This window comes from Penicillium maclennaniae, assembly GCF_028827695.1.
Source record: "Penicillium maclennaniae strain IBT 15551 chromosome Unknown utg000006l:1.0-2513246.0:1.0-2515036.0, whole genome shotgun sequence".
Classification (NCBI taxonomy): Eukaryota; Fungi; Ascomycota; class Eurotiomycetes; order Eurotiales; family Aspergillaceae; genus Penicillium; species Penicillium maclennaniae.
Genome location: NW_026623218.1, coordinates 1,602,650 through 1,629,314, shown reverse-complemented (window position 1 = coordinate 1,629,314; position 26,665 = coordinate 1,602,650). Strand labels below are relative to the sequence as shown.

The 26,665-nt window shown below is 52.1% G+C and overlaps 11 protein-coding genes across 11 annotated transcripts; 7 read left to right on the top strand and 4 right to left on the bottom strand.

Annotated features, from left to right (window-relative positions):
• Positions 1-502: 502 nt before the first annotated feature.
• N7477_006866 (DOPA 4,5-dioxygenase family protein) lies at positions 503-1,241 on the top strand (the record flags this gene model as incomplete). Its single annotated transcript, XM_056968529.1, has 4 exons — positions 503-573; positions 629-761; positions 813-870; positions 928-1,241. 4 exons carry the CDS (start codon positions 503-505, stop codon positions 1,239-1,241), a joined length of 576 nt encoding a protein of 191 aa, XP_056821325.1.
• An 899-nt stretch (positions 1,242-2,140) lies between these two features.
• Positions 2,141-3,382, top strand: N7477_006865 (uncharacterized protein; the record flags this gene model as incomplete). Its single annotated transcript, XM_056968528.1, has 5 exons — positions 2,141-2,246; positions 2,297-2,627; positions 2,675-2,731; positions 2,794-2,955; positions 3,007-3,382. 5 exons carry the CDS (start codon positions 2,141-2,143, stop codon positions 3,380-3,382), a joined length of 1,032 nt encoding a protein of 343 aa, XP_056821324.1.
• A 2,016-nt stretch (positions 3,383-5,398) lies between these two features.
• On the top strand, positions 5,399-7,121 carry aspE (septin; the record flags this gene model as incomplete). The annotated part of the gene is made up of 2 exons (XM_056968527.1): positions 5,399-5,889; positions 5,948-7,121. The coding sequence occupies 2 exons, from the start codon at positions 5,399-5,401 to the stop codon at positions 7,119-7,121; spliced, it is 1,665 nt and encodes a 554-aa protein (XP_056821323.1).
• Positions 7,122-7,870: 749 nt separating this feature from the next.
• Positions 7,871-10,610, top strand: anxc4 (annexin ANXC4; the record flags this gene model as incomplete). The annotated part of the gene is made up of 2 exons (XM_056968526.1): positions 7,871-10,273; positions 10,338-10,610. The coding sequence occupies 2 exons, from the start codon at positions 7,871-7,873 to the stop codon at positions 10,608-10,610; spliced, it is 2,676 nt and encodes an 891-aa protein (XP_056821322.1).
• A 2,351-nt stretch (positions 10,611-12,961) lies between these two features.
• gta1 (glutaminase GtaA) lies at positions 12,962-15,293 on the top strand (the record flags this gene model as incomplete). The annotated part of the gene is made up of 6 exons (XM_056968525.1): positions 12,962-13,155; positions 13,214-13,506; positions 13,556-14,579; positions 14,635-14,837; positions 14,889-15,168; positions 15,221-15,293. 6 exons carry the CDS (start codon positions 12,962-12,964, stop codon positions 15,291-15,293), a joined length of 2,067 nt encoding a protein of 688 aa, XP_056821321.1.
• A 1,229-nt stretch (positions 15,294-16,522) lies between these two features.
• On the top strand, positions 16,523-16,822 carry N7477_006861 (uncharacterized protein; the record flags this gene model as incomplete). The annotated part of the gene is made up of 3 exons (XM_056968524.1): positions 16,523-16,569; positions 16,609-16,639; positions 16,676-16,822. The coding sequence occupies 3 exons, from the start codon at positions 16,523-16,525 to the stop codon at positions 16,820-16,822; spliced, it is 225 nt and encodes a 74-aa protein (XP_056821320.1).
• A 390-nt stretch (positions 16,823-17,212) lies between these two features.
• cps1 (Gly-Xaa carboxypeptidase) lies at positions 17,213-18,946 on the bottom strand (the record flags this gene model as incomplete). Its single annotated transcript, XM_056968523.1, has 1 exon — positions 17,213-18,946. The coding sequence occupies one exon, from the start codon at positions 18,944-18,946 to the stop codon at positions 17,213-17,215; it is 1,734 nt and encodes a 577-aa protein (XP_056821319.1).
• A 1,076-nt stretch (positions 18,947-20,022) lies between these two features.
• On the top strand, positions 20,023-20,778 carry N7477_006859 (WSC domain-containing protein; the record flags this gene model as incomplete). The annotated part of the gene is made up of 2 exons (XM_056968522.1): positions 20,023-20,314; positions 20,393-20,778. The coding sequence occupies 2 exons, from the start codon at positions 20,023-20,025 to the stop codon at positions 20,776-20,778; spliced, it is 678 nt and encodes a 225-aa protein (XP_056821318.1).
• A 583-nt stretch (positions 20,779-21,361) lies between these two features.
• Positions 21,362-22,285, bottom strand: N7477_006858 (Myb-like DNA-binding protein; the record flags this gene model as incomplete). Its single annotated transcript, XM_056968521.1, has 1 exon — positions 21,362-22,285. The coding sequence occupies one exon, from the start codon at positions 22,283-22,285 to the stop codon at positions 21,362-21,364; it is 924 nt and encodes a 307-aa protein (XP_056821317.1).
• A 148-nt stretch (positions 22,286-22,433) lies between these two features.
• Positions 22,434-23,768, bottom strand: N7477_006857 (MYB DNA-binding domain protein; the record flags this gene model as incomplete). The annotated part of the gene is made up of 1 exon (XM_056968520.1): positions 22,434-23,768. One exon carries the CDS (start codon positions 23,766-23,768, stop codon positions 22,434-22,436), a length of 1,335 nt encoding a protein of 444 aa, XP_056821316.1.
• Positions 23,769-24,934: 1,166 nt separating this feature from the next.
• N7477_006856 (TMEM165/GDT1 family protein) lies at positions 24,935-26,665 on the bottom strand (the record flags this gene model as incomplete). Its single annotated transcript, XM_056968519.1, has 4 exons — positions 24,935-25,002; positions 25,058-25,997; positions 26,061-26,192; positions 26,234-26,665. The coding sequence occupies 4 exons, from the start codon at positions 26,663-26,665 to the stop codon at positions 24,935-24,937; spliced, it is 1,572 nt and encodes a 523-aa protein (XP_056821315.1).

Sequence of the window (26,665 nt, the reverse complement as noted above, 5' to 3'; positions counted from 1 at the left end):
ATATAGATAGATACCAGGTGCATTTCAAATCCTAACGACCCCGGGAAGTCTTCCTGGATATTTGGTTATGATTGTATGAGTACACAACACATATCAGTGCTTTCCATATTGATGTTCACTTGAACTGTCCCAACCTTGAATGAGATGTACTGTGATTGCAGGAGAAGGCTAAGAATGGACCCACCGTGTTCCGCAGCTTTGTCAGAAGTGCGGAATTGTGCCCTTCAGGGCTTCCAACTGACGACATAAGTGATCAAGCCATCGCAAATGCTTAGATATCACTCGTGTCTTACCTAAGATTTAGCTGAATTTCACTAGCCAAAAGACCAGACGTGTCGCGAATTGATAAGACCGAGTCTCCCTCGAATTGTGGGGCTATCTTCGATAGATATATTATCGACCTTGCTCATTCAGAAAGCTATTGTTGACCGACAGAGGAGACTATCTACCTTCACAAAAGGACCTGAATATTCTTGTATTCAAAGCAAGAAGCACACTCACCATGACGGATCAATTTGCTTTCACGTATCCATCTCCATTGGAAGGCTATGAAAACCTGGAGCCGCTATCCGAGTAGGTCCGAGTCAAACACAGATCAATCATTACAGCGAGACCTAACGCCAACCAGGGAGAGGAATGACGACGGCAAATCACTGAAGAATCCCCAGCACGGCGTACTCAGCAAAGCCTACGAAGAATTCCCAGACCCGTTGACTAAAGGCCGTCGCGGCGGATTCGACATCCACATCTACCACTTCCAGGTTCGAAAAGCTTCACCTTCATAACGAAAACAAGGCCTAATGTCCAATTAGAGCAACCCAGACCAAGTCGCACACGCCCGAGCACTCTACGAACGTATCCGTCGTGAATGTAAGCATCCCATCTCATCTCTACCATCTCTACCAGGACCAACCTAACACCCACCAGTCCCCGAACTACGAATCTACACCTTTTTCGACAAACCTGTCGGTCCACATCCGGTAGCCATGTTCGAAGTCAATCTATTCTCGCCGGCGCAGTTTGGCGCTTTTGTTCCGTGGCTGGTCATTCATCGCGGCCCGTTGAGTGCGTTGATCCACCCTAATACCCATGACGAGTCGGAGGAAGAGAGGAATCATACGCAAAGGGCGACGTGGTTGGGGGATCGGATTCCGTTGGACTTGAGCATTTTTAAGTCGATGAAGGAGCAGGAAAAAAAGAAGGAGGAGGAGGCTGAGAAGGCAAAGGGTGGGAAATTGTAGACTAGAGCGTTAGAGTGGTACCTGCAGATGGGTGTTCACCTATCTCTTAGCGAATTTATGCTGCATGGATCAGATCACATTAGTAAACCTGGTCATGTCCTCGTGTTGTATGTGTAAACCTGTTGAATTTGCGGGTCGATAGGGCTGATCATCTTCAGGCTCGCAGTTGGCGGGATCCGCGATTATTGATGGAGCAGGGGAAATCCAAGAGTGAATTGCAGATGAACTTAAGAGTTGAATGACGGGACCAAGGGTCCAGGGTCTCTGATCTGAAGATCTGGTGATGATCATCTTATCAGATGACCATGTCATAAGCTTGAGAGTTCCGTCACCTGTGAACGAACCCTGCAGTCGATGCCACTAGTCAAGTTCTGTAACCCTATTGCGGGCAAATAAGGACCCCTCATACGAGCATGTTCCTGGAACTGTCGGTCTGTGGCGCAGCACTAAGTATGGAGCAGTACATTCCAATGCATCCCTAGGGGCCACCCACCGCTTTGTAAATTTCCCTTTGGTGCACTCGATCTCTCCGACTATGGAAACTTATCGCCATTTGAGGGAAACCATGCGGTGCAAGGACCGTGTGATGGTGTGATGGACGCTTGGCCACATATCAACTCGAATAAAATCAAAATCAACGTGACGTGAAGGAGAGCTGGTTCAAATTGTACCGGTACTTACTCATCATTCATCGGTCATCCTTTCAAGGGTTAGGGATTCCCGGCCCCGGCTGAAGGCTCACGATCTTGGTGAGCTGGTTGCACCTTGTGACGAGACCATGCTGATCGTTAAATAGATAAGAACTCGACTGCGGACGCGACCGCTTGAGCACTTCGTTCTCGAAGGAAAGCTTCGACTGCCTGGTTGTTACGCGTATATCAATCGGACAATTTATCTCCATGCGCTTGGCATCGAATCTGGTGGCGTTCGCCCCGCTGGCTACTCTATCTACGATCTGCCCGGTCAGTACGGCTGCAGCTATCCCACAGTATGTATACGACTACGGTAAGCACATAATCTTTTGGGGCCATAACTTCAGATCTGACTACGTACAGCTCCTCTAGTCTGGCTGCATAGTCAAGATCCTTATCGACCAAGTGATCTTCAAGCCCAATTGGATCATACAACCCCTAAGGTGAACTGGACTGCGATTGCGAATGCCCCGTCGCCGTTGACCCTCCACAATCTCGATCAGCTCAATAGTATGGGCAATACCAGTGTTTACCTAACATCCCACGAGGGCATCGCTGCGACTCCTGAGCCGGCATGGTTCCGCGGTATCACCCCCGATAGTGATGGGCGAACCGGCAACGGGACTGGATGTGCGATCGTTGTAGTTGATCACGGTAGTGGCGAGGTTGATGCGTTCTACTTTTATTTTTACGCGTAAGTCTGCTGCACTACAGGATGATAAGATTTACCAACGCTCTCAGATACAACAAAGGCGATAAAGTCCTGGGCCTGGAATTTGGTGATCATGTGGGTGACTGGTCAGTAGACTGACGCAAGTTTCCCGTTCCATTCCATTGACATAAGACATAAACATGAACAGGGAGCACAATATGATCCGCTTCTCCAATAGCACCCCGCAGTCCATCTGGTTCAGTCAGCACGCCAGCGGCCAGGCATTCACCTACGACGCATTGGAGAAACAGGGTATTCGACCATACTCATACTCTGGCAATGGTACGCATGCCAACTACGCGATTGCAGGGTAAGTCACCCACCCCCAAATCAAGTGAGCAGTACAAAGCTGAACAACCAGACAACACGACCATACTATCCCAGGCATCAACCTCCCCACCGGCTTCCTCTTAGACTACACAGACCGCGGCGTCCTATGGGATCCTGTTCTCAACTCCTACGCCTACACCTACGACCCATCAACAGCGACCTTTTCTGCCGGTAGTACCGATTACCCTCTCTCCTGGCTGAACTTCAACGGAAAGTGGGGAGACGACAAACCCCCGAACGAACCATCGATCTTTGGAGAAGCCAAATACGTTGCCGGACCGAACGGACCCAAGTTCAAGACATTGAATCGCATGCATACATGTCCGTCTACCCCTTGCGTGGTATTGCCATTTACGATCTGGGCGGAGAAAAAGAAAGAGAGTGAGAAGGAGAAGGCGACGTCCTGATCTTTCAATTTCATACGGTCACACGTTGAATAGTAACTATAGCACCTAGAAGGGAACTAGACTACCCCACCAATCACGATCATTGATTCCATTCATCGTCAGAGTCCTGATCAGTTCATTAAAAAGGGAGAGAGTTCAAGCCAAGCCAAAGTCACAAAATAGACTACCGCTTAATTCTTCCACTCCTACTCAGGTAGGAAAGATTGAAGGAAAAGACCCCGCGACGCCCCACATCGGTTCCACACAGCTGTGCCGCTGGAACGTGCGCGCAGGCAATTTCGCGTTTTCGGTTTCGGTGGGCGTGTCAAAGAGGGATTTGGGTACGCAGTAGACAATCATTTTGTTTGGTGGGGGAACTACGCGGGAGGCACCCGTGGATGGGGGATTCGATAGTTGCTTTCTATTCAGCTTTTACCCCTGAACGCGTCCCAGAGGGGGAGGTTCCGCGGTTAGAATATGAGGACCCCACGTCGGGATCGTTGCTTTCGCGAGATCGGGGATGTTTTGGGGGGAACGCCTTACTCATCCAGTGTTTGTTTGTTTGATTGTGTTGGAGGTAGAGGGGTGACTCGGATCGGGTTGATTCGGGTTTTGAGTCGGATGTTGGGCGATAGCTGCACGTTGAGTGATTTGCGCATGGGTATGCAATCTCTGGGAATAAGGGGATCTTATGAGGCTGATTTTGCTGGTCTAGCTCTAGCTACGGTATGCAAGGTCAATCATGGGGCTCTGAGAACGTGGTGCTGCAGCTAGTATCGGCTAAGGACCAAGTCAAGACCCAACTACGGAGCCGCCAGCGCTGCTGAACCCCGCTGTCCATGTTTCTTATCGTTCGAATGCCGTTGGAGATACCTGATCCGCCATGTTCTGATGAGCGCGCGCCCGGAGTGAAGGTCGCTTTGACAGTCGCGACTCTGACGGGCTTCGACCGTGCAGGTTAAAACACGGCGATCGCAGTGGAGACCAACCGCACCCGTTACGCACGTACCTGATCAGGGGCCTCGTGGGCTTCTTCATTTCCACATGGTCCTGGCTGTTCAGCTCTGAGAGAGACAAGGGAATAGTGTAGTAACTGGACAGAACTGGCCAGCTCCCGAATCATCGACAGTCCGACTTCCGGTCTGGTGCTAGCCCCCGACGAACCGCGTCCAGCTCCGGGTGGAGGAAGCCTACTCGGACTCTCGACTGGCTCAAGTTTTACCCCTGAATCCTGTCTACTTCTGTGTCAACAGTCGGCACCACTCTTGTCACCGTGATATATCGTGCAGGTGGTGCAAAGTATCCGCTTCTCTGAAGCTAAATCATTATTGGGTCACTTGATCAATCGCCTCCGAGAAAGAGTCCAGTAAAAGCGCAATTAAGATGGAAACCCCGTATCAATAAACTAAGATTTCTCCGCATCTTGAACCTCGCCCATCCTTTTCGTCCACCTCCTTTTTCCCTCTTCTTTATTCTCTTCTTCTCTCCATGCGCCGCAATAGCCGGACGCTGTGAGCAGGCCGTTTCTCAATTTTTCTACCCAAATTTCCTCCAAAAAGTCCCGCCCCAAAAAAAAAGAGAGCTAGAAACTTTGTCCTAGCCCCGAATTTCAATTCTGTTTTCCCCCCCCCCCCTCCTCTCTCTCTCTTCGCTCTTCGACTCTTTTTCCCCTGTCTCTGTCCTCCAGTAGCGACGTACAGCGGAGTCCCGACATCTCACACTGGCTGCGAGCTTGTCGCCCTTTTTAGCCCATTCGCGCTGATTCCTTCATTTGAACCGCCCGAATTGGACGTGAAACCACTCTTCGTGAGCTGATACCGACGAATTGAATTCGCCGCATAGCGCTTTGAGGAGAACTGCACATTGGAATCTGTTCTCGAGGCCAATACTCAAGTATCCGTCCTTCAGATATACTAAGTTGTTGTATCCCGTATCCTGCCAGTAAGTGTGGGACAGGAAGGAGCTGGACCTGAAACCGCCAATCCTCAAAGGTACAAAGAGAGCAAATAGCTAATTGGAAACAAGCTACGACCCAAAATGGCAACCACCCCCTCTTCGCGCACTCCTTCCGATGCGCTGCCGGAAAACGCCCAAATTCTGAACGCGCGCCGTACCTCCCTCGGATTCCTTCGTCGCTCCAAATCCACCGAGCCACTCGGCGAACGCAAAGTCTCCGGCCGCAAGAAGATGTCCAAGACTGAGAAAATGGAGGATGATCTGCGTCGTCAGCGCGAATCTTATGCGCCCCGGAATGCTCCCCGCTTGCCGGATCTCTCGCCCACCCCGCAACTCGAGACATTTGGAGGTGAGGCACGCGAGAACATTCCTGAGGTCCCTGCTGTGCCTCGGCCCAGGTCGAGCTTTGTGAATCCTCAGCGGGTGGCCTCTCCCATTGCCGATATTATCGACCCCTATGCCCGCAACGAAAGTATGACCCACCGCGGCCGTTACAGCTACGCCAGCAGTGCCGTGAGCACCGTCAACAGTCCTCGCCGTGTTCGCCGTCGCAAGGACCCCACTCCTTACAAGTGAGTCCCCACAGAGAGATACTGTTCAATTAAGTTGACTGATACTAATCGTGAGTAGTGTCCTGGTCGTGGGTGCTCGCAATTCGGGCAAGACATCTTTTCTTAATTTCCTGCGCCAGTCCTTGACTATGCCCGCGCATAAGCACCCCTCACGCACTCCCGAGGAACTGGAGGAGCTCGAAAGCCAGAAATCCACGTACGAAGGCTTCACTTCTCAGTACCTGGAGACTGAGATTGATGGCGAGCGGGTCGGTCTGACCTTGTGGGACTCAAATGGTCTCGAGCGCAACGTGGTTGATATCCAGATGCGTGGTGTGACCGGCTTCTTGGAGAGCAAATTTGAAGAAACGCTCGCTGAGGAGATGAAGGTCGTGCGCTCCCCCGGCGCTAGGGATACTCACATTCATTGTACCTTCCTGCTTCTCGACCCTGTTCACCTGGACGAGAATATCGCTGCCGCCGAGCGTGCCGCCAATGGCACTCCCAAGGCCTCTGACTCCCCCGTAGTTGGCGTTCTGGACCAAAATCTGGACTTGCAGGTGCTGCGCACCATCCTGGGCAAGACCACTATTGTGCCCGTTATCAGCAAGGCTGATACTATCACCGCAGCCCACATGGGCTACCTCCGCAAGGCGGTTTGGAACAGCTTGAAGAAGGCCAACATTGACCCGCTGGAGATTTTGACCCTTGAAGATCAGGACGAGTACACTTCTTCGGAGAGTGCCGATGAAGACTCTATCGTTGACGTGCCCACTCCCACCGAGGAGACCGAAACTACAGAGCCCGCGGAAGCAGATGACGAGACCAAAGAGGACCAGGAAGACAAGGTGACCGACGCCGAGAACGATAACCAGACTATTCCCCCAGTTCCCGCTTCGCCTGCCAGCTTGAAGTCGAACGGATCTGGATCTGCCAACCCCCATGTACCATTCTCGATCCTTTCGCCCGATCCCCACTCCCTGGCATCCGGCGAAGAGCCTGTGGGCCGACGTTTCCCCTGGGGCTTCGCTGATCCTTACAATGCGGAGCACTGCGACTTTGTGCGCCTCAAGGAGTCTGTCTTCAGTGAATGGCGATCGGAACTGCGCGAAGCCAGTCGCGTCGTCTGGTACGAGCGCTGGAGAACTAATCGTCTCAATCGTAACGGCCAGCCCGCGCCTCTGCCGTCCAAACAGTACAAGCAGTATGGTGGTCGCATGGGACCCATTCACGACGGTCGCCGTACGCGTTAAGCAGCCCTGTCTCGAGCTCTCTGTATCTTTCCTCGTCTGTTCGCATAGCTTGCCTTTCCGCACATACCCCAATCTTCTTTGTCTCGTCTGTTGACCCCCTTTTTTTTTATCTCTATTTCTTCCGCTTCTTCCACTTCTTCTACTTCTTCCACTGTCTCTCCTTTCCCTATTTCCCTTCTGACAAAATGTGTCGCACCAACCCGTATTCAAGCCAATCAAGCTTTCCATGATTTTGAGAATCTATAGCCCGTAGAGTATTTCAAATTTATACATAATAAAGTGTAGATAGAACTAAATAGAGTGTAGAATCAATAGCAAGAGAAGAGAATTGGGATAAAAGCCATAGCCTTGGCGCCTTCGCCCTACGAGCGGCTGAAGATCTTGTGCCGAGACCAATTAGCGCTTGCATCTTGCATGGGGGCCGTTTATGAGATGCATATCCACGCGCTACACGTCTGGAAAGTCGGGGTCATCTTGCCGCAATACGAGCTGAACTCTTTTCTCTTTCTTCTCTCTCATTTCCCTTCACCTTTTGTGCGGGCCTCAAGTCCATGTTTACTACAAAGTAGTAGACCAAGCCTGGAGAACTGTCCGGACCCTCGATTCCCGCTCTACACCCCGCATAGAACAAGCTTCCACAGGTCGGACGAGCTTTGCACAAATTCCTGACTGTCCAGAAGCCTCCTATACTTTGTGTAATAAACACATCTCCGAATCTGGCACCATCTCCACCACCGGACCTTGGAACGATGTCGCTCCAGGTCAATGACCCACGGTCGGGCACCCGCTCCAAGTCCCCTGGTCGCAGCCGCGAACGCTCCCGGTCGCGCGACAGCCGAGTGCCCTCGCCCTCTCGCGAGCATTCCCGCGAGCGTTCCCGCGCCCGTTCACCAGTGGTCGAAATCGCTCCCAAATCCTCCAAGTCGGCTAGTCGAAGCTATGGTTCTGACGAGGAGGCCGAGATTGAGCGCCAGTACAAGTTGCTAAAAGAGGGTCGTTTGCGCGATCCTCGCGCCGAGACCGAGAATCCGCGCGGTCTGGTATCTCGTGCCCCTCGTAGCCCCGCTCGCTACGATGCTCGTTCGGACTCGGATGATTCGAAACGTCGCGAGAGAGGTGCGGATAATTCGCGCCGTCGTGATGACCGTGATCGTGATGATCGCTATGAGCATTCAGATGATGATGTGAGGGTTGCGCACCCGCGCGAACATCCCAGTCGCTCGCAGCAGCGCCCACCTGTGTCGCCTGTTCGTCCGAGCCGGCGAGATCATTCGGACTCGGGCTCGGATTCGGATGATCACTTAGCCTATGGCGACGACCCTGGAAGTCATCCTAGCTATGCGCGACCCGGAAAGTACCAGTATGCGCAGCCGGCGGGCTTCCCACCTTCTCAACCTGGTGCGCGCAAGCCTGGCTACCCTGGAGAAGGCACGGACTGGGCGGCTGTTCCCGAGTGTGAGCGTCCGGGCTTCGTGCCGCCTTCTTCGCAGGCTGGACCGCCGACGTCCATGCCCGGGGGGTTACCCGCGGGCTCAGGGTACCCTGATGGTCCTGCGACGATGGCACCATCATACCCTAAGCCGCAGTACGTAGGTCCTCAGCAACCGGCCTATGCGCAACCCTCGTCTGGTCCGTATGTTCCGACGCATTACCGCACTGCCTCTGCCGCCGACGCTCATGCGGCTCCGGTGAACTATGCCCAGCCCGGACAGTACCAGTATGCGCAGGTCGATCCTAACGTCCGGTATACTTCCAAGGCAACGCCCGTGCAGCCGTACACTGCTTCGCCACAGGAGCAATTCTCTAAGCCACGCGATTCATTCTCCAAGTCCCAGTATGCAGATCAACCTGCATATCCGTACAGGTATAGCAATGAGCCTCAATTCGTAGACAGGTCGCACCCGCAATCGCAAATGCAACCGCAGCCGCAGCCTCCTCCGCTTCCCCATTCGCAATTTCAGCCGTCTCATCACCAGCCTCAGGTTGTTGAGATCACCCCCGGGGGCGGGCGTGGTCGGCCTCATAGTCTCTCTGTGTCGTCGGGGAATAATCTGGCTGTTGCTGGTGCTCATGGCCATGTTGGACATCCGCCGGCGAGTCCTTTACTGGAGCCTTACCGTGGGACCTATCAATCTATGTCGCCCATGCCGTCGCCGATTATGATGCCTTCGCGTGACGATGACATTTCCGACTTTGAGCAGTTGGATGGTGGTGGTACATCGAATTCCGAATCCGGCCGTCGCAAGCGCAGCTCGAGAAGCGAAAAAGAGACTCGTATCCGAAGCAGCAAGGACAAGACCAAGGAGAAAGAAAAAGAGCGAGATCGTGATGGCGATCGAGATGATCGCAAAGATGACAAGCGCCGTAGCCGGCCATCTGGCCATGACCGACACGAGTCGAGCTCATCCATGCGCGGCGACGCCGTGGTCCTCGTCTCTCCCTCAAGCGACAGAAAGCGCGTATCATTCTACGATGCAGCATCGGACGCCTTAACCATGCAAGGCGCCCTCAATCACACCCGCAACATCGATAACAAAGCCATCATCCAAGTCTTACCCCGTCTCAGTACTGACGAGATCCTCATCCTCCGACAAGAATACAAAAACAAGGTCAAGATGCACGGCAAAGGAATCAACCTCGCCAAACACCTCCGTCTCAAACTAGGAAATTCGAACTTCGGCAAAGTTGCCTACGCAACTGCCCTCGGCCGCTGGGAATCAGAAGCATACTGGGCAAATTGCTATTACCAAGCCGGCACATCTCGTCGCGAACTCCTCATCGAGTCTCTCATCGGTCGCTCCAATGCCGCTATCCGCGAGATCAAGTCGTGCTTCCGCGACACGAGGTATAACGACAGTTTGGAGCGCTGTATGCGTGCTGAGCTGCGCGCTGATAAATTCCGCGTCGCCGTCTTGCTTGCTCTCGAAGAACGCCGCCAGGATGAGCGCGAGCCGATAGATACCAGACTCATACGTCAGGATGTCTCGGATTTGCATCGCGCGCTAGTGTCGAAGGAGGGCGGTGAGACCGCTATGATTCACATCATTGTCTTGCGGAGCGATGCGCATCTCCGCGAGGTCTTGCGTACATACGAGGGATATTATGGGCAGAATTTCGCTCGCGCTATGATCGCCAAGTCGCGGAACCTGGTGGTATGTACACCCATTTCTTTTCCCCCTTTTTCCTTTCAGTCACCCCATCCTAACGATCATGCAGGGCGAAACCCTTGCCCACATCCTCAATGGCGCAATCAATCGTCCCATGCGTGACGCCCTTCTTCTTCACCAAGCCCTTCGGGAATCCAGGTCCGGTCGCGAGCGATCCGAACTATTGATCTCGCGTCTTGTCAGGCTGCATTGGGAGCCCAGACATCTGGAGCTGGTCAAGGCGGAGTATCGGAGACGTTATAATGAGAGGCTCGAGGAGGCGATTGCGGAAGAGGTTATGTCATCTAGTGGGGGGACGGAGTGGGGGGGAATTTTGTATTGAGCTTGCGCGCTCGTAGGTTGGATGCTTCCAGTGGCAATTGAATGGTTGTGGTAATGTTCTGTGGTTTATGTTTCGTGGGCACGAAGAAAATGATTTGGTACATGAACCTGTCTTTAATATGTACCAGGGGTGCAATCCATGCGCAATATCTAGTGTGTATTATGAAATTTACACAAATTCTTCTGATTTTGCCGGTTGTTCCGAGTTGTAATTATGTGCCTGATGATGTTCCTGAATCGGACCAGAGATCGCGGAACCACGGGATGGTAAAACCTTGATGTCACGTCTCGGACTTGGGATATCCTAGTTTTGAGTACAGCATCGAACCTCTCCACCTCGGGATGCATATCCGACGTCATCTCCGATGATTCTCCGTCAGACCGCAAATCTGAGTCCTCTCCGTCATGCATGGCTCAATCTCGGCGGTCTGCACGATGTGAGAGAATGGTCTCATGCAGATGCTCACACCGAGCGGGTAATGCAGTTGGTAAGGAGACGCATGTCCCCGTCTCTTGTGCTCGTTCCGGTCATTGAGAAACATGCAGATGTAGTACAGCTTGGCCACGTTCGTGGATGACAGCTTCTCTGGTGCAAGGGATGGCCACTGAGACCAGGCCAAGCGCTTGTAAAGCCCACGGCTACAGGGTGATCTGTTGCTTCAATTAAGTGTGGGAAGGAATTGGCCCAGTGCCGTGGCTCGGACATTATTCTGAAATGAAAACCTCTACTGGTGGTGCTACTGTGATATCGTCTTAGATGGGACATTCTCCATGTTCGTAGAGAATCGGTCTGCACCGTGCTGACGCCCACGGACCACGGGCCATGCAGACTGTCACTAGAAATGTGAATCACCGAGCTGCGGGTCTGCAGATGATGCCCAATCCTGTAGAGACTACAGTCGGTGATTGGTATTCATTCGTGCCAGTGATATACTCCGCGCTCAGATGGTACACGGCCAATGAAAGATGTTACATCGTTTCTTTGTGATCACTTAATTTCCGCCCCGCACATTCCATGATAAGCAAAACAAAAAAAAAATACAACTAGGCATTTGGCCGGCGGGGAAAGCGAGCAGGTCCTAGCCCCTGAGTGCCGAATTATGATGTCTCACAGGAGATCGGCAAGGAGGCCTGGGACGTAGATCTGCCGTGGTACCCAGGTACTTGGCGAGTATTTTGCTACGCGACTCGAAGATGGGTACTGGGTACTTGGTCCCACGAGCTGCCGCGTAGGGATAAACTGCAAGGGGAACATCTCTGATTTGAACACAGCGTCCAGCCATGAGTCTCCTTCTGCAGGTCCCCGAGATCTGAGCTCCATGTCGTACTTTCCGTGGTGATTCTGTACACGATAGATGAAAAAAAAAAATAATAAAAAAAAATTCAAGATGCTCAAAGTTGAGAATCCTCCAACTCCAGTGCCCCAGGGTGATCGGCCCTTTTCCCCGCAGAATATCCCCGATTTCCCCAATGTCCAGATTCGCCCGAGTAGACGATGTATCATGGTCGGGTGTCGCATGATGGCATCACACCTGGCACTTTCCACTGATCTCGCGGGGGTGTCGCTTGCCCTGTTAACCGGGGCACCTGCTGCACTTCTCCGCACTCCTTCACTCTCGCTTTATCAACACTCGTTTTTGACTCCACATCTTTATTTGCGCCATCCCGTGTGCCCAGTCACCTGGACTCTTGCGCAGACGGTCCCTCTGGACTCGGGAGCCGTGGGTCCACACACCGCTGCTTGTTCCATGCGATACATGCATTTCCATTGATGTTTGGCTTGTTGACCATTCTCGCTCTCGGAATTTCACTTGTCCAAACCACGGTCTCCCAGTCTTGGGCCTATCCCCCCCTTGTGCTCTTTTCCCCCTCGCATCCCCCATTTGGCCCTCCCATATGGCCTAGTGCATGAGATCGCGGCTTGGCCACTGACGCGGATCAGCCGACTTTCCGCGGGACTTCCAGTACATGCAGGTCTGCTGCTCGATGGAATCACCATCCCCATTGCACTAATCCATTTCCGCTTTTCTTTCCTTTCTTTTCTTCGCCGTGGGCCGGACATTCTGGCATGCGGGCCCTAGCTCTCTCCTTTATCCCCTGGGCGCTCAACTATAAAAATGTCCCTGGCATTCCGGTAAACACAACGTCGATCCTTACCTCTGCGCATCCATTGTAAGCATTGCTGCAGCATAGCTGTCAAAGTTCTTTTTTGTTTTAATTTTATTTTACTTTTTTATCATTTTTTTTCCGAGGCACTCAGACTACAAAACAGGGCTCATATGCTCCTCGTTTGATCGCCTGTGATCTCGTCCACTCCTTTTTCTTCGTCGACAATCTTTCCGACCCGTCACTATGCAGCTGTCTCGCCTCGGTCTGCTGGCTGCTTCCTTCATTGCCTCTGTGGGAGCGCAATCGACTTTCACTCCAGCTCGTCCCCCGGCGGCTCCGTTGGCTGTCAAGTCGCCGTACCTGAGTACTTGGCTGAACATTGGCAGCGATGGAGGAGATGGAGGCTACCTCGCCGGCGAATGGCCCGTGTTTTGGCAGTAAGTTGGTGTTCTCAATGGCATCGAGGATCTATCTAATAAGTTGGCGCGTTGATAGAAATCAGGTCACTGGCTGGGCTGGTATGGTCCGTGTGGACGGTCAGACGTATACATGGATGGGCCTGCCGGGCACCAAAACGGTGAATCAGACCGGGTTCGAGTATACCTCAACCAAGACTATTTTCACCATGAACGTTCTGGACAAAGTGGAAATGAACATCACCTTCATGTCGCCGATTACGCCTACCGATCTCATGCGCCAATCCCTTGTCTTCTCATACCTGAACGTTGAAGTGTCTTCCTTGGATGGTAGCAAGCACAATGTGCAAGTTTATGCGGATATCTCAGCTGGTAAGGTTATTTCAGGACCACATGTAGCATGATACCTGACAAAATCTAGAATGGGTTTCGGGAGATCGCAGTACCACTGCGCAGTGGGATTACGGTACAACCGACGATGTCGCGTACCACAAGGTGTACCGCCAGACCCAATTGGCATTCTCCGAGGTCAACCAGCAGAGTGAATGGGGCCACTGGTATTGGGCTACCGATCTCAGTAATGGCATGAGCTACCAGTCCGGTCAAGATGTTGTCGTGCGTGGTCAATTCTCATCGCATGGTTCCTTGGCCAACACCAAAGACACGAAATTCCGCGCCATCAATGACAACTGGCCCGTCTTCGGCTTTTCGTCTGACCTGGGTGCTGTTGGCGACACTCCCGTCAGCACGCTGTTCTCGCTTGGTCTTGCTCAAGATGAGGCCGTTCAATTCCAAGGCGCCTCGGCGTATGCTCCGGTCCCTTCGCTTTGGAAAAGCTACTTCGACTCTGAGCTCGACGCGCTGTCTTTCTTCCACAGCGACTACGAGCACTCGAGCGGGATTTCCAGCTCATTTGATAGCCAGGTTGCCAAAGATTCCCTTGCTGTTGGTGGAGATGACTATCTCGTGCTCACCTCCCTCTCGGCTCGTCAGGCATTTGGTGCTACTCAGTTGGCTGGTACCGAGGAGAAAATGTACCTGTTCTTGAAGGAGATCTCGTCTGATGGAAACATGAACACTGTGGATGTTATCTTCCCGGCTTATCCTATCTTCCTGTACTCGAACCCCGAACTCCTCAAGCTTGTCATGGAACCGCTGTACGAGAATCAGGAGGCCGGTAAGTACCCTAACACCTACGCCATGCACGACATGGGCTCGGCCTACCCGAACGCCACTGGTCATGACGACGGAAATGACGAGAAGATGCCATTGGAGGAGTGCGGCAATATGGTCATCATGACCTTGGCTTATGCCCTCAAGGCTAGCGACGTCAACTATTTGAACACTCACTACAACCTCCTCAAGAAGTGGACCACATACCTGGTGGATGATGCTTTATACCCTGCCAACCAAATCTCCACTGATGACTTTGCTGGATCCCTAGCGTGAGTGCAAAAGAAATCCTATTTCAATGATCGAAGAATTGACCAGCATTTTTAGCAATCAAACCAACCTCGCTCTCAAGGGCATGATTGGTATCCAGGCCATGTCCGTGATCGCCAACATGACTGGCCACAGCGACGATGCCGCCAATTATTCCAGCATCGCCCACAACTACATTTCTAAGTGGCAGACTCTGGCGATTGCCCAGGACGCCAACCCTCCGCATACCACTCTGTCCTATGGAGATAACAGCACCCACGGTAAGCCACATTCCACTGACATTGCATAACCCAATCCTCATGGTACTCCAGGCCTCCTTTACAACCTCTATGCCGACGCTCAGCTGGGTCTGGGCCTCGTGCCGGATTCCGTCTACCAGATGCAGAGCAACTTTTACCCGACCGTCGCTAACAAGTATGGTGTTCCCCTGGATACCCGCCACACTTACACCAAGTCAGACTGGCAATGCTTCTCGGCCGCCATTGCTTCGACCAGCACTCGCGCTACCTTCTTCAAGGACTTGGCAACCTGGGTCAACGAGACGCCCACCAACCGTCCCTTGACTGATCTGTACGACACTATCTCTGGAAAGTAAGGCAACCTTCCAATTTCCTTTCATGAAACCCAACTCATATTCTTCCAGTTACCCCACAACCACGTTCGTTGCCCGACCCGTCGTTGGCGGAGCCTTCGCTCCCCTCCTTGTGACATCCTAAACCCACATTCACTTCTTGCATCTATTTATACTATTTTTACTTCCATGCGGTGCATTTCCTCCCAAATCCTATGTCAGGTACGCAGGCTTGGATCTTGATGATTGGACGAGGAATGGCCGCACTGGACCTTGACTGCTTGCGGAAGAGTACAATACCCTATTTGTTTCGCGCTTGATACCCGTCTGAGGAAGTCTGTGCTTCCTTGGTTGTCCGCTCGTTCCGTGGGGTTTCTTGTGTATACCGTATTATTATTTCATTATAATGAAATTTGTTCGGAAAGATTGGCTTTTACCTTGAACATTGTGGCTTGAATTTTCGAAGGGCCAGAAGTTAAAGGGTTCCTTGATGAAACCACCCTGGGTATTCTTAAGCACCACTTCGAACTGATCTCATGACATAATAGTATTCAACTACAATTCAAAGTCAAAGTAAGCTAGCTTCGCGTTAAGATACTTCAACACTGGAAGCTTTCCATGATACTAAGATTTTCCGCTCTCAATATCTCAGTAAATCACTCTGAACAGTCCATGTACAATTCCACGGAGAATGGAGAATTTTGAGTAGGAAACTGGGGCCCAAAGTTCCTGCTAAAGTAGTATTTCTACCTAAAGTAATAGCTCCAGTCATACAACCGGTGTTATGCGCTTGGAACCTTTATAGAATGAAACGAGAAAGAAAAGAAAAGATGCACTGAATGAGACATGACAAAGTCACCCCCGAGGCAATCGAACAATCAAGCTTATCAAGTTCGCCCGTTTGACTGTTTGCGCATTGATTGACATTAACCCTCACAGAAAAGGAAGCTTCCCGTGTATAACGCTTTTGTTCATTCTTTACATACGTCTATCCTCACATCATATCTCCTTTCTGCTCCACCCCACTTCTTGAGTCACCCCACTTCCTCTTTCATTATTGCAAATCAGACCCATAACCTCTTTGCTGCTGGTTACGGCCACCACCACCACCATCATCAACATCATCAGTATCATCAGTATCATCATCAACATCATCATCAATATCATCAATATCATCATCAACATCATGAAGAAGCCGACAGAAAATGAGAGTCTACGCTCGCAGATCCTTCACTACTTGAGAAGATTGACAAGCTTTTTGCCTGCAATGTAGGCGAGTATATCGATTTGCCGCAGCTTGTGGTGGTGGGTGATCAATCAAGTGGAAAGAGCTCTGTGCTCGTTGACTTCCTTTTGAGCGTCGAGTGGGAAGAAATGCCGATGACCTTGAACCACTACCTCAATGATGATCTCCAGAAACGGTAAGTATAGCTCATGTTTGCGTCCCACGAATTGAGAAGGGTTAACACTGGAGTCACAGCCGGCAAAAACGTACGCAAGACGGTCTAGATTCGAAGAAGCTGACAGTTCATAATATTGGCGCTGTGGGTAAATGGCCTTTCGGATGAGAAATTGGAGGACCTTGTCGGCGAGGAAGCAAAGACAAAGCGCAGACGACGAGTCTTGAAGAAGATCAATGAGCTGGAGGCTGGCAGGAAGGTTCTCTTGACTTGAACATTTAGTCATTATGCAGACTCCATGGTGCTGCATATCTACGATACTTGCAGTTTCTAAGTTTTCAACATGTGTTGACCGTTTCAATTCAAGGATCTTGATGGATTTGTGGAAGAGGACCGAATGCCGAGTATCAATATGCGTAAACTACATTGTCCAGTTCCAAGTCCCCTGTAAATCGGTCTCTCTTCCCTATACAGCCGGTGGAAGAAGAATAATGCAAAGTGGGCATAGATAAGCTGCCACAAATCATCTGCGCAGGCCTTTGAACAGATACGTTCGGAGAGACTGTACAGGTAATATTCTCTCTTTCCGTTCTCCTCCTCTTATTCACTCGGACTTTTCATTCCAGCCATCGAAGGAGCGGATCAGATCTGAAAACAAGGCAGATCAGTCAAGTGGCACAACAGATTCAGAGAACAATTGGAACATACCATAGTAAAGCATCAGTCCCTCCAGGTGAACATCCAACCGAATTCGCTCATCCACAGTGTGAATGTTGAAAGTACCACCCATACGCGAGGGACTCCAGCGGTAAATATTCTCCGAGAGAGACCAGTAGAAACGCGTGTCAGTGTTTCCAGTCATGATATCACCCGTCACCACAACAGTCGGGGACGACTCGGCCTTCGCCTCCGATTTGACCAGAGGGTTGGGGTGCGACTCAAAGACACTACGAGCGACTCCCGAGAACCGAGCCCAAACCTTGGACGTGAGTGGATTCGAGGGAGAGATTGGGGCCGGGGACAGAAGCTCGTTGAGAGGCGAGAGGATCAGCGTGCGGTCGCCGTCACCACCGAAGAAGTTGTCCTGGCTGTCAGCAAGTTCGGGGAACGCGACGTGCAGAGAGACATTGTGACTCTTGGCGATCGGGCTGATGATGCGCACAGCACGCTCGCGTAGCTGATCGGGTGTCATGTGTAGTGCCACCCGGTAGTTCACGACAGCGGAGATCTTCTCAGGCAGAGCATTCGTCTTGACACCACCGCGGATCAGATCAGCGGCCTGTGACGTCTGCAGCGTGTATCGCACAGCCGGACCACGCGAGCTAGCTACGGCCTCACCCAGAGCCTCTGCGTCACCTTCGGCCAATTTGTCAGCGAGCCAGGGTTCAACGTGCGAAGGCGAGTACCGAGTCTGGCACTCGAGCATGCCGTGAGAGGGATGAGAGGGATCCAGACGGGGAGAGAACAGTTCCTGTCGCTCCAGCTCGTACAAAATTTCAGCCATGATGCCAATCCCCGTGTGAGAAGGCGGGATCGAGCTGTGGCCGCCCGGAACCGCCAATTCTAGGACAAGATCCAGGCTGCCCTTCTCGCCGACACCTGGAAGAGCGTACACCACCTCGTTGGAATCGCTTTCGAGGGACTGCAGTCCCATACCACCCTCGTCGAGGATGAACTCGAAGCTATCCTTGCCATACTTCTTCTCCAATTCTGGGGCAATCGAACCCGCACCGAGGAACCCGTGGGACTCCTCATCGAACCCGAATGCGAAGAGAATGGTACGCGACGGGCTCCAGTCTTGTGCGAGCAATTCCTCAACGGCGGACATTAGTCCGATGAGCACGTTCTTGCAGTCGCTGGAACCGCGGCCCCAGAGCCATTCGCCGTCAAAGTAGCCATCAAATGGGGGATGAGTCCAGTCACTAGGGTCATCAATTGGGACTACATCCTGGTGGGCCATAAAGAGAATGGGCTTCCGGGTGGTGTCCACGCCTTGGAAGGTATAGACCAACCCAAGCCGGTTGATATGGTCAATCTCGGCCTTTGCATGCACAAGAGGGAACATTTCTTCCAGCAATTTCTGGAACTGCACTACCGGTTCGAATGCCTCGTCATATGGATCCTCCATGAAGTCGCCGACGACTGTGGGTACTTGCACAGCCCGTGAGAGCCGCGAAGCCTGGCGGGTTCGAAAAGCAGCATCATTGAGGAACTTTAGTGACGATTCAAGACCATCGTCAGGCAAAGTGACTTTCGGTGCCTGCGGACAGATTTCTCGATCAGAGAGCTCGGCGGAATTGCGTGATAGCTCGCCGGGAAAGAGAACCTGCTGGGCTGGGATGTTCAGCGCGAGAACAGCTGGCAGCGAGGCCAGTCCGAGAAGGGAGGATGTCTTCATGGTCCAATTGAGTAACCTTCTCCACTCTTTCGATGCATGACACGAGGGTGAGTTTCGGGGTTCCTTCTATGATAAATAGTCGGGGTTATCTCCAACTATCTTATCTTCCCCTCTCTGTCGGCTGGCTGCCGCTGCCGCCGCCTGCCTCAACTGGCCAGTTTCGGCTGGTGTTTGCCGATAGGTCGGCTATGCATGGTTTTCGAGATGTATAAGATCGCACATGACATCGACGACGTGAGGTAACGGTGAGATCGCCACTGATGTCTGATGTCTTGAGTCCTACAGCTCCGAGCCAAGGAATGTGTTCCTAAGCCCCCGGTGGACGGGTGTGGAGTCTTTGGGAAGAAGCTAAGAAGAAACGTGGAACCCTCCAAACACGCGAGGGCAAGCGAAAATCCCGAGCTCTTCCAAATTCGAAAAACTCGCCAAAAGAAAGGGTCCACGTGAAATCTACAGTATGAGCCTGTCTCGCCCCCGAATCTTCTCTCACTCAGCTTACGGGCCGATCAATTAGGATCACCAAGGGGGGGAAAGCTCCTGGACAGCGTCAAGGGGGCTTCTCAAAATTGTGGAATTCCCCACACATGAAGCGATGAAACCCTCCCCGAACGAACCAAGTGGCGTTTAACAGCGAACAAGCGAAGATCGGTTTCACCAGTGACTCGCGCGGCTTATTACCCTTGTCCATCGAAAGGGCAAGACAAGCAAGGAATCCGGGAGATCAATACTGTACCAGGGTCACCCAATACAGCCGCCACCCCTAGCCCAAATAGGTTCAATAGAGCATTCGGTTAGTGTTTCAGGGCCCGATTGGGGAGGTTCGCGATGTCATCGCCTCCGTTTCAACTCCACGAAATAATGGGTCCTTTGTACAGTAGATGGGGCGGAACGGATCTGTCCGTCGAACGCGCTGAGACATTCTGACAGGGGTTTTCTTTTCTTCCTCTTCTCATCGTTCCTTCTAAATAAGCTTCTCTTGCATCCCTCGTTTCATTGCGCATTTCACTCTCTCGGCTAAATATCCACTCATTCGCATTTCATTTTCATTCTAGCATCCTCTCAACACTCGCTTCAAAATGCATTCTCAACACCTGTTCGCTACTCTTGCGCTCACCTTGCCGGCCTTGGTGACGGCCACCGTTTCCCAAATGGGCTGCTACTCCTCAGTCCCTGGTCTTAAAGATGAGGGCGACTTTACCTTCCAAAGTCTGGGTTACTGCCAAGAAAAGTGCGAGCAGGGCGGTTTCCGCATCGCTGCTCTGACCGGAGGAACCCAATGTCTGTGTGGAAACGAGTTCCCACCAAGCTCGGCCCTGGTGGACGATGACAAGTGCGATCTCACGTGCCCTGGCTGGCCCGAAGATGAATGTAAGTTTTCTGAACTACACTGTCCAATGCCCTAGGAGCGAGAAGTTTGAAAATCGAGGCTGATATAAGACGTCTCAGGTGGGGGTAATGACTACTACAACGTCCTCAGCATCGGCGAATACATTGAAGTGTCCGATTCCAGCTCCGCCTCCTCGACCTCGGTTAGCTCGACATCGGCAAGTGCGTCCACAATCGCCGGCGGCATCATTGTCGCTCCAACAAACCTCAACCCATCATCCGTGCCGACCGCTATCCTGACCGCCACCGATTCTTTGGTCACCAGTGCCAGCGCCAGTGTCAGTGCCAGTACTAGCGCCATCGCCTCCAAATCTGTTGTTGCTGCAGCCATTACCTCTGTGTCCAGCAGTGCATCGGCATCGCCAACCGTGAATGCCGCGAACGCAATGCACGCCGGGTCATCAGTCATTGGCGCTGCAATCGCTGGCCTTGGTCTGCTGTTGTAAGGGCTCATAGACTGACTGTAATATGCTATCTCTCTGTTTATTGTACCATATACCATGTACCCGATTACTCCTGGGATTCGGGCTCTTATCGATGACACAGTGATCCGCTGGCGGATCTGAGGTGCTTGTATTTGTTGGGCCGATGGACGATGCTCTACATCTGTTCTGAAATTCCTTCTGTCGTTTCTCCGTGGATTGGACTTGGATATCCTTCTCGATACAACATACATATTCAGAAGCAATTACTGAGCCTTGTGCATCCTGCAAGAATATGCATTAGAATTAAAACCGGATCATATAGTTGGAATATTGATAGTGAAGCAGAAAGGTTTCACTGCTGTGCCCTCTCACGTCTCCTGGACAATGAGTATTGCGAGCATTGATAAGTAACAACGCAGTTGAAATCAAGTCAGAGGGGACCAAAGAAGCCATCCTCATCACCAGCCTTCCCTAATTGGATATCTCTTCCTGACCGCGCTGTCAATCGTGACCGCCTTGAAGTTATCGTGTAGCTCATGCTCTCTTCCTTCCCTGATGTAGCGCTGTCGGATATTCCTCGCCTTGTCTTTGATGTCGGGTTGACTCAGATCCAACCAAAGAGGGTTCGGAGCACAGCTGTCCTTGGCCTTGATCTCCGCCAAGGAATACGCCAGGAAGTACCCATAGTCTCGATATACCACATGAGCTTTTCCTCCTCCGCGGGAGTCCACCTCTTGCGAGGCCGCTTCATGGCTGGTTTCAGAGTCCTGGAATTCTGCGCGGTTTGTTCGCGGTGACGGGCCTCATTCATCATGGCCTGTGTCGCGTCAATATGTGAGCTGGTCGGCGTGGAAGCGGGTGGCTGGGTTTGATCGGCCGCATTCAATCCTTGTTGAAGTTGAGCATCCGCAGACTGATTGCTGGAATATCTCCGCACAGATTGTGCTTGCTCGGGCTTCTGCGCTCGCCGGCTTGCAGGGTCGATGGTGCGGTCATCACGGACGAAAGGGTCATCCTCAGAGTCGGAGTCGTCATCAGAATCGATACGACGACGCTTGCGTGTAACGTTGGTGGCAGCAGTAGCTTCCTCGCGGCGTCTTTGCGCGCTCTGGGGGTTGCCATCGACGCTGTCAGTCCACGAGATCCTAGTGGCATTGGCCTGACGGTCGATGAATGAGCGGGGCTGGACTTGTTGTGCTGGGCGTTGAGTTTGGGTTTGGGTTTGGGTGAGGGAGTCCCAAATATCTGCAGTTGATTGTAATAGCATGTCCTGATTTTGCGAGCTTTGAGGTTGGCCTTCACGCGAACTATTAAAGAACAGGTCTCTCGGCTTGGTACGTCTCATAACAGGACTGGCGGTCGCTTCAGCTTCGTTCTCCAGCGTGTCGAGGTTCAAGGTCTCATCATCGTTGCAGAAATTTAAGTCCCGGTCATTGGAGGCAACGCTTTCGCGACGGGGGTGTCTTGGCTGAGGGGAATGCAGTTCAGGAGATTGGGGGATCTCCTCGCGTGTCTGCGATACTGGCATTGGAGGGCTTATGTGCCCACTCGTAGTAGAAAGTCGGCTTGTATGTTGAGACTCCAAATGCGACAAATCTTGGTTGTGACGATTCGTCTCTTTCCGCTTGGCAAGAGAATCGAGAGAGTTGGTCAACATGCGCGATCTGGGTAAGAAGTTAGAAAGGTGCTACGCGAATTTGGGCAAGAGCTGAAACATACATTTTGGCGGATTCGCGCCGTTCCGAAGTCTTATGTGATTTCTTTGCGAGGTGATCGATAGGGCTGGGAGGGGGCAAATTGGTCTCGCCCAGAGGTTGCCTTGTTCGCTCTGGCGACGCGGTAATTGATGTCTCACGGGGAGTCTGGTGGTTCTGGACCGCTGGAGACTCATGCACTGCGTGTTCAACCGAGGCAGGAACAACTGACTCGCGAGGCTCGGGGGTTTCAGGATCCCTATTCTCGCGACGCTCAATCTCCTCGATCAACAAGTCGTGGACTTCATCCAACTTGGGTTGTTGTAGCAAGTCTGATTTGATTTCTTTGAGTCGTGTATAGATAAAGCGCGCGGTACGTTGGACAAAACGTGTCCAGGATATTCGTTTCAGATCTTGGATTTGAGGAGACTGATCCTGAGCCAGCAGGTCGTACTCCAGTTCGCCCATACGATCAATCACATCATCATGGAAGCGATCAGGGAGGCATCCATTTTCGTCCTCAAAGATATCCATGAGCTTAAATCCCCGGAGGTAGCCAGGCTCAAGCTTGGAATCGACGTCTTCAAGAGCCAGCTCATTATAGAAGACTCCATTCAGAATTGCGCGCGGGTCAAAGTCTTTCTCATTCTGACGCCTTTCTAGCTCCATGATAAAATACTGTGTACGGATTTCAAGCGCAAGCTCAAAGGTCTGCTTTTCGGCAGTGCTCGCTCCGATGGGCTTAGACTGAGGCCTTCTGACAATGGCATCCATGAACGGGGCCGGAAACCGGCTCTCCAGTCTTTCGATCGCTTCTCGAGGAGACTGGGAGCCAAGAGTTGCAAGAAGCACATCCAGAGCCAGTCGCGCACAGTTGGCTTGATACAAAATTGGCGATGGACTCCATGGTTGGGCAGTGTCTTCGGGCTGCACCGACGGAATCAGTTTCTTAATTTCTGAAACATCAATAAAGGCTTGTCTGCTGAAAGACTTCATTGCACTGATGAGCTTGTTAGTGGCAGGTTTCAAGCGTTTGCTTTGAGTGTTTCGCGGATCGGTGAGTCGCTTCGCAGCCTCAACAACGTTCCGAGGGTCGGAAGCATCAGAGACAAACAGGTCCATCAACCGGGTGGCAGCAGACTGAAGATCAGAAAGTTCATCAACAAGGACGACGGGATCGGTCTCATCGTCTTCAAGCGACGAGTCTTGTGGTAAGAATGTGGTGCCGGAGATATTGCTATTTCCTTCTGGATTTCCTGGAGACTCGGGAACCACGGAAGTGCTGTATTTCGAGGCAGGTGTCTCTTCAGCTACCATGCTCAGCCCTAGGAAGGTCAGAATGTGTTGTTCGCTTCGATGATCAGACGCGAAATGAGAGCCATGACACAATATTAAAGTCAGATGAATGTGAAACTTGAAAATAATGATGGTAAAACATCATTGTTGATTTCACAATAGTGGGTCCACATGGGCACAGATGCGCGCGCGGTCGGAGATCAAGACCGAGAGCAGAATAAAGGGCAGTGACACTCACGACTGCTACCAGGTTTTGCATTGTGGGCATCATGCCAAGACGCTGATTTACCATGTGCAAATCCAGACGAATCATTGAGTTCCCGACTCTGACTTCTCGTAACGCGACGCGGGGGTGTAGCCCTGGGAACACCGGCGCGTGCCATCTGGGCGGTGTGCCAAGCGGCCGCTCTGTATACTTGACAAGATTCCTTTTGGACCTCTCCACAAGGATTCTGTGGGTGTCAAATGTAGTATAGAGATAGCTAGACACGTCTGGGATGGTTGAGAAGAGGATGAAAAAAGATTAGCTCAGGAGTTTGTTGTGATGTGGCAAGGACGGGAAACCCTAAGACGGTTGGGCTAGTGAGTCAGGTGACCGAGGCGGTCGTCCGGACTATTTATTGTCCCGGGCCAGGTTCGTCCAGTTCTGGTGAGTTTGAGTGCCTGAGGCAGAAAACCCTAAAACCCTAACCTCCTGACCCTATTCCTGGGGATAAGGTTTGAGAAAGGCCTTGACTCTCAGGCTACATTTGAGCCTCTGCCAAGTGGGGCCGGAAGTCAAGGGTGACATACGGGAAGTATCTTAGGCCGTGCTACTGAAAGATAATGTATGCAATGCCGTCAACCTGGTTCGCAAAGTAATGCTTGTTCGCCCAATCAAGCAAATGTTCAGCCAGCTATTCTCCCATGCATTTGACGCTAATATCTATTCGGGAAATATGGATACAAAGGAGAGCAGGCGCGGATCGACCATCACGAAACCCATGCATAGGTATATATTTTTCTTGATCATGTTTCGAACATCATATTCATTGTGAAATTGGCCAGTTCGTGGGCCAAGCACAGATTATATCTATTGAACAATGCTATGTCACAGACTGATTTGACCTTTTGACCTTTACACCGATAAAGACCCACCACCCAAAACCCATGAACGATCAAGATGAGTCCCACCGTCCGATGCAGCTCTAGAAAAGACCCTCAATTAGATAGATAACGCCGAACAACAAAAATGCAGTTGCGCCGCCAAGAGTAACTGTGATGATGATAAGCCTAGGAACAGAGCAAAGGACTGGAGATTGGATGCATACCAACACGCATGCTGACGCGGCCAGCGATGGCCCTTCCGCCGATGACGGCAGCAGCAGTACAGATACCGTGGCCAATGGTCGCTCCGATGGTCACCCACCAGTAATCCTGACCAGCAGCCATGGCGATGGTGGCGATTTGGCTGCGATCGCCCCATTCACCGAGAAAGGTCATGGCAAAAGTCTGCACCCAGGCAGGGCTGAGAAGAAGAGAAAAGAGGTTACTGACCCCAGTTAAGAAATCGTTCCAGCGCTGCTGAGGACGAGGCGATGAGCCACGCGAGGAAGAAGAAGATATGCTTTCCGGAGGAGAAGGCAGACGGTTGGCAGAGCCGCGCGACTTGGGTCGACCACCAACACGGCCAGCCTCCAGATTGTGGGGAGTGACAGAAGAGCGGCGACGGCCCAAACGCATCTGCTCTTGTTCTTTTTCTTCCAACTCCTGTTCGACCTCGCGCATCTCCTCGCCGACGCCCTCGTCAGGGGACATCTCACGGCCTTCTTTGAACATCTTGGCACCGAAGATCAGGAATAGAATAGCGGCCATAAATTTGGTGACGGACTTGGGGATCAACGTCGGAACAGCATGACCCAGAATAGCAGAGAGAACGGTCATGACAGCCAAGGCCGAGAAGGCAGAGGTGAACACAACAAGGCGGGGGTGTCGCATAGCCATGAGTGCTGCGACAAGGAAGGTTTTGTCACCAATCTCGGAAACAATGATCATGGTGAACGAAAAGAGGAGAGAATGCAGTCCGTCGCTGGCTTCCTTCGTGGTTGCGGTTTGTCCGTGAGTGCTCGACGAGCTGGGATATGAGCCGGGATAGGAGCTTGAGCCCGAGCCAGCGGAGCCACGTTCAATGGCAAGAGGGTCATCTTTGGCCTGAGAAGGCGACTTGGGGTGGGGGATATCGTGCGGCTTCTGGGGAAGATCGGCGGGTTTCTGTAGATGGCCCTTAGTATGTTTGGCTGGAAAACAGATTTCATCTGGTGAGTCACTTCATACCTCTAACATGCCCAGGGTCCCGGCTCCCTCTGCAGAGCGACCGCCAGTCCCGGTGGCGGTGTCACTGTCCGATGGCAGCTTCTGCTCCTCGCTATGCGGCAGCGGAAGGGCTTCCTTGGGACCACCAGGCACCTTTTCCGCATTATACAAATTCTCCTTTTTTTCTCTGAAACCCCGCCTTCAGTACCTCTGGTTCCCTCTCTCGGGCCTGTGCGGTTGGGATCATCCATGACTCCGCCATTGGAGTGCGGGATCGTCTTGCCTTCTTCTGTACTGAGGTGCTCCGATGAGGGAACCTTGGAATCATATGTTGTCGAAACCAGGTTAACATCATCACTAGCCTTGGCGGTCTTTCGGTCTCGCTCCGCGCCAGTCTCTACCCACGGGCCCGCGTGCGGTCGCCCGTCTTTGCCGTCTACCGGGACGTCCTGTGTTCCTTTGGCGGCATTGTTAGAAATCGATTCGGTGTCCACATACCGCGAGGTAAGGTCATAAGAGCCTCGCGAAGCAGAAGGGTAAGGTGTGCTGCTGGGTTTGATGCTGGCAGCTGCCGAAAGAGCGGGAAGGAGGAGAAGGATCAACGGGGAGGACAGGTGGATCTTCAT